This window comes from Limulus polyphemus, unplaced genomic scaffold (assembly GCF_000517525.1).
Source record: "Limulus polyphemus unplaced genomic scaffold, Limulus_polyphemus-2.1.2 Scaffold3277, whole genome shotgun sequence".
In the NCBI taxonomy this organism is placed as follows: Eukaryota; Metazoa; Arthropoda; class Merostomata; order Xiphosura; family Limulidae; genus Limulus; species Limulus polyphemus.
The window spans coordinates 10,238-21,634 of NW_013668887.1; the positions used below are offsets into that span (position 1 = coordinate 10,238).

At 35.0% G+C, this 11,397-nt stretch overlaps 1 protein-coding gene across 7 annotated transcripts in view; it reads left to right on the forward strand.

Moving 5' to 3' along the window:
• The window catches only part of LOC106469055 (Down syndrome cell adhesion molecule-like protein Dscam2), a 77,591-nt gene that overhangs the window by 2,932 nt on the left and 63,262 nt on the right, over nucleotides 1-11,397 (forward strand). For 4 of the 7 annotated variants that reach the window (XM_022397452.1, XM_022397455.1, XM_022397449.1 and 1 more), the window contains exons 2-7: nucleotides 697-895; nucleotides 2,474-2,791; nucleotides 8,781-8,942; nucleotides 9,311-9,469; nucleotides 9,608-9,901; nucleotides 10,460-10,723. In XM_022397452.1, the coding sequence (XP_022253160.1) occupies nucleotides 838-895; nucleotides 2,474-2,791; nucleotides 8,781-8,942; nucleotides 9,311-9,469; nucleotides 9,608-9,901; nucleotides 10,460-10,723 (1,255 nt within the window). In that variant the 5' untranslated portion in view covers nucleotides 697-837. Of the gene's footprint in view, nucleotides 1-696; nucleotides 896-2,473; nucleotides 2,792-5,939; nucleotides 6,112-8,780; nucleotides 8,943-9,310; nucleotides 9,470-9,607; nucleotides 9,902-10,459; nucleotides 10,724-11,397 lie in introns of those variants that run through there. The other 3 variants (XM_022397451.1, XM_022397453.1, XM_022397456.1) reach the window with 3 other exon arrangements.

Below are 11,397 nucleotides of genomic sequence, written 5' to 3' on the forward strand. Positions count from 1 at the left end.
ATCTCTCTAATATCAGTTAATGCATTGGCCTAAATAAATAAAACATACGTTGTACTACTTTATTAAACTTGAGGTACACTGCTTCATCTGACCAGTTTTATCTCACTAATGTCAGTTAATACGTAGGTCTAGATAAATAAAACATACGTTGTACTACTTTATTAAACTTGAGGTACACTGCTTCAACTGACCAGTTTTATCTCTCTAATATCAGTTAATGCATTGGCCTAAATAAATAAAACATACGTTGTACTACTTTATTAAACTTGAGGTACACTGCTTCATCTGACCAGTTTTATCTCTCTAATATCAGTTAATGCATTGGCCTAAATAAATAAAACTTACGTTGTACTAAACACTTTATTCCATTTAATCAATTCAATATATCTTCTTAATCTGGTGATCAAGTTGAAGTAGCTGTTTGAGAAACACACTAATCAAACAGTAGGATAAGTTACTTTTAAACACTGTGATAAACTGGAAAGTTTCTAATTGACATTCATTTCTTTAAACACAAATTAGGCTTAAAGTTGGTTGATTAGAATGGAATTAAGAATTTCTTTGAAGAAGTCATTTATTTTGATCTAACAAGTCTGACTAGTTTATCAATTTGTCTTTTATTTCATCTCAAGTGAGAGGTGCATGCAAGTACAGTTAAAAATAATTTACACAACCTGCCTTTTCCTCTTGCTTCAGAGTCATGCGCAGTGGATTTCTTTAACAAAGCGATGTCAAGAGACTCGGCGCCCTGTAGCTTGGATATCCTATCCTGTTCATGTGTAGACATACTGTTCGTTCGTCAAACACAGAGACTTTGTGAGTTTAGTTTCGCTTGTCATGAGGATTGAAGTTATTACAGTATTATCATCTTTAATTCTCTGCTCGCTTGGAAGAGGTAAGTGTAATGATATTGAAGTTGTAACGAATATTGGAGTTGTTTATTTGGTTAGTTTGTATATTTCTTTGCTCACAACTAACAGCCTAAAGAACTTCAGGTGTTTGGATAACATGTAACATACTGTAACAATTTATTATCCGGTATTATTCTTCTGAATAACTGGTTATTTATTTATTTTTTCATTGATTTTCTTTACCAAAACGGGAATTTCAGTGAAGAAAGCTTACGTAGAGGTGTAATCTATTTTTGATTCGCTAGTTTCTGCTACAGCAGACCAGTTTCGCTGAATTCACAGCTCATGAGTGTTACTTAGAAACAAATAAAGTAAATATCAAATGTTAAGTCTTTTACTCACAACTAATAACCTAAAGTACTTTAGGTGCTTTCATAACACACGACATTGAAGTAATTATGGTATTATCACTTACAGTTCTCTACTAACTAGGTACAGCTAAGTGTAATGATGATGTCTCAGTTGATACTAGAAATTGGAATGAAGTTATTACAGTATTATTATGTGTAGTTCTCTACTAACTAGGTACAGCTAAGTGTAATGATGATGTCTCAGTTGATACTAGAAATTGGAATGAAGTTATTACAGTATTATCACTTATAGTTCTCTACTAACTAGGTACAGCTAAGTGTAATGATGATGTCTCAGTTGATACTAGAAATTGGAATGACATTATTACAGTATTATCACTTACAGCTCTCTACTAACTAGGTACAGCTAAGTGGAATGGTGATGTCTCAGTTGATACTAGAAATTGGAATGAAGCTATTACAGTATTATTATGTGTAGTTCTCTACTAGCTAGGTACAGCTAAGTGTAATGATGATGTCTCAGTTGATACTAGAATGAGAAATGACGTTATTACAGTATTATTATGTGTAGTTCTCTACTAACTAGGTACAGCTAAGTGTAATGATAATGTCTCAGTTGATACTAGAAATTGGAATGACATTATTACAGTATTATCACTTACAGTTCTCTACTAACTAGGTACAGCTAAGCATAATGATGATGTCTTAGTTGATACTGTAATTATTTATATAAACATGAGCTCGAACGAAGCACCTATCCAAATTGTCCATCTTTCAACTTCAAGATAATATTACCACAGAACTTATGGTGACAGTAACTCTCTTGGAATAGTAATAAGATATCATAAAATATGCGGATTTAGTCGATACTTCCATGATCGTTACTCCAAAACAAACAGTAAAATTAAAACATTTGGAACCAGTCAGGCCAAATCGTTGAAGACTTAGTTGCATGTAAGTAAATCCAGGGCCTCATCGTGCAGCATTTTCATCATTAATTCCTAGCGGCAGCTTTATAAAGTCACGCAAACCTAAAGGTATGTTAATTGACATTAAGTCCGGAAACAATATATCACACTCAGTTATCAGAGGTATGTTAATTGACATTAAGTCCGGAAACAATGTCTCACATTCACTTATCGGAGGTATATTAATTGACATTATGTCCGGAAACAATGTCTCACACTCAGTTATCGGAGGTATGTTAATTGACATTAAGTACGGAAACAATGTCTCACACTCACTTATCAGTTTCCAGGAAGGCTGATGATCTGTTTCCAGTATTTACAACGGAACCGCCGAGCTACGTGCCCTTTCTCAACTCCAGTGGAATGGTCATCTCTTGCTCTTTGACCGGACGTCCGGCTACAGTAGTGACCTGGAGAAAAGCTGATGGCTCTCCACTTACAAATATTCCTCGATTACGATACATTCGGTCGGATGGAGCACTTCTTTTTCCACCTTTCCATCCAGGAGATTACAGACCGGAAATACACAACGCCATCTATCGGTGTGTTTCTAGCAGCACAGTTGGATGTTTAGGATCAAGGGACGTTCGCGTGAGAGGAGGTAAGATGTTCAGAAGATAAAATACACTCCTACTTTTAAATACATGCTTCTTTTTGTTTATCATTTTATCAATGTTTTCAGAGATCAATTACCATTTTCAATTTATCGTTTGTATTTTTTTAATTATGCATCATGCATTATAACAACGTTTGAAAATAATTTGTTTTTGGAATTTCTCGCAAAGCTATGCCAGGGCTATCAATCCTAGCCGTCCCTAATTTTATAGTGATAGACTAGATGGAAGGTAACTTAATCAACACCATTGTTGGACTACTATTTTTAACAACGAAATATCGAGAATGAACTACACATTATAACGCCCCACTACTGAAAGGGCGAGCATATCAGGTGACAAGTTTTGATCCAGCAACCGCACATTTAGTATCAAGCGACCTAAATATCAGGATCTTTTAATAGAAAAACTCTCTAAATAAGTTTAGTTTTCTCATTTGGATCAACAATAAAACTGTATAATATGACATTTAAAACAGAGTAAGATTGTTAAGGAGTTTTTCAACTAATCATTGTGGCTGTTGACTGATGAGTTTATGATATTAGAACAACAGCCGTCCTAGGGACCATCTCCGAGATATGTAATGTATAATATTCCGAACATTCTTACTATCGTTGTATGGAACAGTATACAAAACCTTTCGACTTCTACATACCTACAATTGTACTATGCACGCAATGAGAGGGGGGAGGGGAGAGTATGGGAAGTAGAGTATTGGACAACCTCTGCCACGCCCTGTCACTGGAGACTTCACCAGAAATAAAGGCCTACATTTACAGCTGTATTTTGCAGGATGTACAGATATAAGGTTATCTCGTTCACAATAAGACTTTACCAAAAACAAAGGCCTACATTTACAGCTGTATTTTGCAGGATGTACAGATATAAGGTTATCTCGTTCACAATAAGACTTTACCAGAAACAAAGGCCTACATTTACAGCTGGATAAGGAGAGACAAAACTGCTTCTTTCATAACAAAACAAAAGTCAATTATATGTGTTTCAGATAAATCTTCAGGAAATTGGAAATGATATCAAACTAACATACATGATGAAGACAGTCAAGGCTTCCCTAGGGTGTTGTCAATTTCACAAACATAGTGCGTGACGTCACGTTTCTCTTCTTATTACAGGCTATTTGGCACTAAACATTTTATCTTACAAAATTCTGAACATTAAGTGTCATTACTGTTTAAAGTTGAGTACTTGTACGCTCGATAGTGTCGTAAGGTAAAGTTATAGCTGAGAAAACACTTCTGAACGCTGATGTAGTTCGGAGTGGTTGATTGATTTTTCAATTATAAACATGTACCTCGAGTATGCACTTATTACAAATATCAACCGCTGCAAAGCTTCGTAAACTTTTTGAAACAATACATTTTAAAGGAATTGGACATAATCTTGATAACTGAATGCTTATATTTTAAATTGATAGCTTTCTTTCACTCGTAAGAACATTAAGTCAAGTTTGAAGTAGATGAAAACATTAACTGACAAGTCAAGTGGACTTTAGACTGTGATTTACGTGTGTATGTTTCATGTACTTAATATATACATATGTGTGTGTATTTGTACATATTAATATGTGTGGATGTGTAAGTTTGGATATATGTAAGAATGGATGTATCTGTACTTATGGATGGATATGTACGTATGGATCTGTGAGTATGTATAGATATGTGTGGATTGGTGAATGTGTAAGTTTGGATATATCTAAGCATGGATGTATCTGTACTATGGATGGATATGTACGGATGGATGTTTGTATGCATAGATGTATGTGTACATATAGATATGTGTATACATGTGAATGTATGTGTACATGTGGATATATGTATACATGTGAATGTATGTGTACATGTGGATATATGTATACATGTGAATGTATGTTTACATACAGATATGTGTATACATGTGAATCTATGTTTACATATAGATATATGTATACGTGTGAATGTATGTTTACATATAGATATATGTATACGTGTGAATGTATGTGTACATGTGGATATATGTATACATGTGAATATATGTGTACGTATGGATATGTGTATACATGTGAATGTATGTGTACATGTGGATATATGTATACATGTGAATGCATGTGTACATGTGGATATATGTATACATGTGAATGCATGTGTACATGTGGATATATGTATACATGTGAATGTATGTGCACATGTGGATATATGTATACATGTGAATGTATGTGTACATTTCGATATGTGTATACATGTGAATGTATGTGTACATATAGATATGTGTATACATGTGAATATATGTGTACATATAGATATGTGTATACATGTGAATGTATGTGTACATGTGGATATATGTATACATGTGAATGTATGTGTACATTTAGATATATGTATACATGTGAATGTATGTGTACATGTGGATATATATATACATGTGAATGTATGTGTACGTATGGATAGATGTATAAATATGGATGTATATTTACGTATGGATAGATGGATGTGTATCGTGTAAAACTCTTAAGACACACAATAAACGTTCTATTAAAAACCAAAGGACCAACTTCGGTTTGATCAGCATTTGGAACTCCTGGAGGTATGTTATTTTCTTACAGCAGCAAAATACTACAGAGAAGCCCTCTTTTGTATAACACAGTGTACACAGTACTGGCTCGGATTCTGTTTTCGATTCGAATAGAACTTAGCTTCGCTTGCTTAGTTGTTAAGTTATCTGACGAATGTTGACTTTAGTTACACACAAAGAGACGCTTCGTTTCAAAGATGTGAGCTCCGATTTCAGGCACGGCGAGATGAAGCGTTGTCAAATTTTCTTATCAGACCGACACGGTGTGTAATAAATTAAACAACGACACCCATAGTTTTCTGTTCTATTTGTTAATTTGTCCTGAATGTCAACCTTTCTTTAATAATCGCGTGAAAGAGAAAAGAAAAAGCAAATATATATATTCTATATATACAACTATCTATATTACATACAAGACAAGAAACGGAGCGCTTCGTTAACCAAGCGCTTCGTTCACCAAGTCACCTTTAGCTCGAACCAACATATACGCTACCAATACGATCAAGTAGATGATACGTAGTAAAACTAACTTATTAGCGTTTCGTACGGTATACCTGCTAGCAGTACGTTGTAGTGAAATAATACGTAGAATATACTAACTTACTAGGGTTTAGTACGGAATACGTGCTCGCAGTACGGTCTATGAGATAATACGCAAAATAAATCAACTCAATGTCTGTCGTTTCGTAGTGCTACGTTCCACCAATGGTTTTATGTTATGTTGCTTATCAACAACAGTGTGAGTTTTTATTTGTTGTGGAATGATATAGAATGTTTTTTTATTATAATGGAATGTTATATAGTGTTTCAACTATTATGGGATGTTATAGAAATGTTCTTTTTAAGTATAACCTGACACGGTTGTTAGTCTATACACTGAAAGTGTAAAATGAAATGTCTAGACAGCGAAACTGAAAAAAATATTTGTTGATTTCTTAAATTAATGTCTCGCCTTGATTAAAAAGTTTTTTTTTAGTTTTTTAAACCTTGGTGATATAACAACAACACAATTTAATTCAGAAATCATTTGTGTTTAAAACTGAATTAGTATTTTTTCCTGATCAACTTTATTCACTTGGGTCTAGGCTATGTGATTTCATAGTATGTCTTCACTTTAGGCTTAATTACAATAAAATAGTATCTTAGGCTTACTTATCACATCCTGATATAGTTAACTGACATCTTATTATATATATTTTTGTAAGTGTTTGATGAAAATTTCTAACACTTATTTAGTATTGAGTTCTATACAAGAGCAAAGTAAAATTTACCAAGGATTTGTATGAAAAAAATGTTAATTCAATAAAGAAAATGTTATTACATTTGTTTTTAAGCAAATTAGACTGAATGCAATGCATTGTTGGCAGAAATGTTTTAGTTTCTATACAGTGGATGTACTCAGTGCATTAGAATGATCAGGTTCGCTAAGTAGCTGCGGGGATTTATTAGAATGATCAGGTTCGCTAAGTAGCTGCGGGGATTTATTAGAATGATCAGGTTCGCTAAGTAGCTAGCTACTTAGCGAAGCTGATCATTCTAATAAATCCCCGCAGCTACTTAGCGAACCTGATCATTCTAATAAATCCCCGCAGCTACTTAGCGAAGCTGATCATTCTAATAAATCCCCGCTTTCTATATACATCCACGTCAGGTGTTTAGCTGACCTCTGTACACATCAATGTCAGGTGTTTAGCTTATTTGTGTGCGTATCCATATCCTGTGTTTATCTGGTCTCTGTACGTATCCATGTCAGGTGTTTATTTGGTCTATGTACACATCTATGTCAGGTGTTTAGCTGACCTCTGTACACATCTATGTCAGGTGTTTAGCTGACCTCTGTACACATTCATGTCAGGTGTTTATATGGGCTGTGTACACATCCATGTCTGGTGTTTATCTGGTCTCTGTACACATTCATGTCAGGTGTTTATCTGGTCTGTGTACACATCCATGTCTGGTGTTTATCTGGTCTGTGTACACATCCATGGCTGGTGTTTATATGGTCTGTGTACACATCCATGTCCGATATTTAGCTGGTCCCTGAACACATCAAAAGATCTAAGAAAAGGATAACTTTCAGCAGTAGTATCTATCCATATATAATAGGTATATGACGCTCCAGTTTTTTTTGTTGCTAACTGGAAGGTAGGTGTATTTGGTCTTGTTTCTTTAATATATATGTGTACATGAGTCCTTGTTTTAGCGGACAAAAACACAAACCTATTCGTACGACTTATGTTATTAATGAAACTAGCATATGTCTGTTGAAGGAATTCAACAATGATTTTTCCTAAAAATAGTGATCAATAAATAAAGAAATGTGGTGCTTTGGTTCCTAGTATATACAATGCATTGCTGGCAAGAATGTTTGAGTTTCTATACAATGGGTGAATCCAGCGGCAGTAATCCCCGCAGCTACTTTGCGAAGCTGATCACTTTAATAAATCCCCGTTTTCTGTATACATCCACGTCAGGTGTTTATTCTCTGTAAGCATCCATGTCAGGTGTTTATCTGATCTCTGTACACATCCATATTCTGTGTTTAGGTGAGACCAAAAAAAACCTAACATGGATACGTATAGAGACCAGATAAACACTTCACATAGATGATTACATAGACCAGCTAAACACCTGACATGGGTGTGTACAGAGAAGAGCTAAACACCTGACATGGATGTGTACAGAGACCAGATAAACACCTGACATGGATACGTATAGAGACCAGATAAACACCTGACATGGGTGTGTACAGAGAAGAGCTAAACACCTGACATGGATGTGTACAGAGACCAGATAAACACCTGACAGGGATACGTATAGAGACCAGATAAACACTTCACATAGATGAGTACATAGGCCAGCTAAACACCTGACATGGGTGTGTACAGAGACAAAAAAACACCTGACATGGATACGTATAGAGACCAGATAAACACGTGACCTAGATGAGTACCGAGAATAGCTAATTATCTAACATGGATGTTTACAGAGACCAGGTAAACATCTAATGATCTTTTATCATTTTTAAAATTTTAGGTTTCACACAGTACAAATTACTGGCTTTTATTTTATAATGCTCAATAAGTTTTATGTGATGGAATAACACTGTTATTGTGATTTTAAATAATGAAAAATAACCAATATTGTAGCTCCTTTATTCTTATATCTTTCTGTATCTATACGAGCAATTCGGAAAGTATAAGCATGTTTTAAACCTCTTTATCCATTTTCAATGAAGAAAAATAAGTTTTAAATAATTAACTTGGTAGTTTTCATTGATAAAGCTACATAAGATGTTTATCAGTTTTTCCGCTCCAGGATTTAGTAAATTCCGAAACAGCCTCTCGCAAAGTAATATTATAGTTGTTTGAGCCCTAGAGAAAACTGATAACTCTTACCTCTCTCTAGTTGTTCCCGTGTCGTACGTTGTGGGCGTGTCTGACAGTATTGTGACAAGAACCAATACTGCAGTTGTCAGATGTCAGGTTCCCACTGGTGTAAGTCATTATGTGGTGGTATCTGCTTGGGAGAGCAACAACGGACATTCTGTTCTACCTGATGCTGATCCAAGTATGTACTTTTAAAAGTTTACCTATCATCTAGCAGGTTTAATTGTTGTTTTATACTAAACTAGTTTGTGTGATCTATTAGGTTTGGTAGTTGCTTTACGCTTAGTTAACAAGTTTATATGTGTCTGTCTTATCCCAGCCGAAGTGATGAGTCTTGGTTTTAGCCAAAAGACTTCATTGGTGATAGATATAGCAGATATAGTGTGGTTCACCTATCATTAAATTATTTTTCAATTTCATTCATAAGTTCTTACCATACATCTGATACAATTTATTAACTGATTAAAACATTTGTCAAACTTTACACTAAATGGTCTCAGTAATATATGTTATTTTGAATAAAATTCTCCTTTCTGTTTTATTTTCCAGACTTCAGCGGAGACAAATACTTAGGCTTCTCTACGGGTGAACTTCACATTCATAATGTCAGAAATACGGACGATAAACAGCGGTTCAGGTGTCAGGTGACAAACATTCTAACGGGAGAGAGAACGTTCAGTTCATCGTGGGCCAAACTAGTAGTGACAGGTCAGAAATAACTATTGGTATTTTAGGTTCTGTTTTCTTCAAACTGTGAACTTCATATTGACTGTTATGAAAGCTAACACCGAGGATTTTCAAAACTCCAAATGTTTTATGATTTTGGTTTCCTTTGTTTCTCTACAGAACCTCGTAACAAATTCGCACCCAGAATACAAGAAGAAGCCAACATTGTGGAAGTACGTGAAAAACGCATCGCCAAACTTCCCTGTGTTGCTCATGGTCATCCTAGACCAGAGTATCAGTGGTATCGCCTCGAGAGTCTGAAACTAAGGGCAGTCGATCTGGGGTCAAGGGTGAACCTCTTACACGGGACCCTGATCCTTCGGGATACGAGAATTAGCGACAGTGGTGACTATGTATGTGTTGCTAAAAATTCCTTAGGTGAGCAGCGAACACAACGAACTCTTCTGGTAAGAGGTAAGTGGTTATCTTAGGTTCAGGTACAGTTCCTACTGAAGAGTGGTAGGTTCACGTACAGTTCCTACTGAAAAAGTGCTAGGTTCACGTACAGTTCCTACTGGAATAGTGTTAAGTTCACGTACAATTCTAACTGAAAGAGTGTTAAGTTCACGTACAGTTCTAACTGAAAGAGTGCTAGGTTCATGTACACTTCCTACTGAAAGAGTGCTAGGTTCACGTACAGTTCTAACTGAAAGAGTGTTAGGTTCACGTACAGTTCCAACTGAAAGAGTGCTAGGTTCATTTACAGTTCCAAATGAAAGAATGCTAGCTTCTTGTACAGTTCCAAATAAAAGAGTGCTAGGTACACGTACAGTTTCTACTCGAACAGTACTAGTTTCTCGTACAGTTCCAACTGAAAAAGTACTAGTTTCTCGTACAGTTCTTACTCAAACAGTATTAGTTTCTCGTACAGTTCCTGACATAGAACAATACTAGTTTCTCGTACAGTTCTTACTCAAACAGTATTAGTTTCTCGTAAAGTTCCTGACATAGAACATGTTTTCTTTTCCATAGCTAAGCTAACTGTGACAATCAGACCGAGGTCTCCAAGATTACAAGTTGTGAAATACGGAGAAAAAATTGGTTTGAACTGTACAGTCAATGGGAACCCTGTAGAAACGACTTACTGGATAAAAGATCAGACAGTGAATATAAAACAAACTCCTGATAGGAGGTTGGAAATATCTTCTTTTGAAAAGGAAGACAGTGGCGTTTACCAGTGTTATGCACAAAATGATGTCGATTCTGCCCAAGATCACGTGATCCTGAAACTTGAAGGTGAGTTAAACATTTCATTTAACTGTTTATATTTAAAATGATGTTGAATCTGCCTAATATCACGTTATTCTGAAAGTTGAAGGTGAGTTAGACATTTCATTTAATTGTTTATATTTAAAATGATGTTGAATCTGCCTAATATCACGTTATTCTGAAAGTTGAAGGTGAGTTAGACATTTCATTTAACTGTTTATATTTAAAATGATGTTGAATCTGCCTAATATCACGTTATTCTGAAAGTTGAAGGTGAGTTAGACATTTCATTTAACTGTTTATATTTAAGATGAGTTGACGTTGTCCAAGATCACTTGGTTGAAAAACTTAATAGTGAATAGGATATTCCATGTAACTTTTTATATTTAAATAAGGGGACGTACTTTGTGCATGTTCATAAAACAACACTAATAACACATCAAAGGATTAAAGCACAAGTAATTAAAGAATTAACAAAACATAAAATGTTCAACAGACTAATCGTGTTATTCTCAAGGGACGGAAAAACTGTTTTCAGCGTCTAGTAAGTTCAGGCTCAAAACGGACACAGAGGGATCAAGGTCCCCTAAAAATAGGAGATCACATTTAACACTAGTACATTTATATGGTGTTATCAGACCACATTTAACACTAGCACAATTATATGGTGTTATCAGATCACATTTAACACTAGTACATTT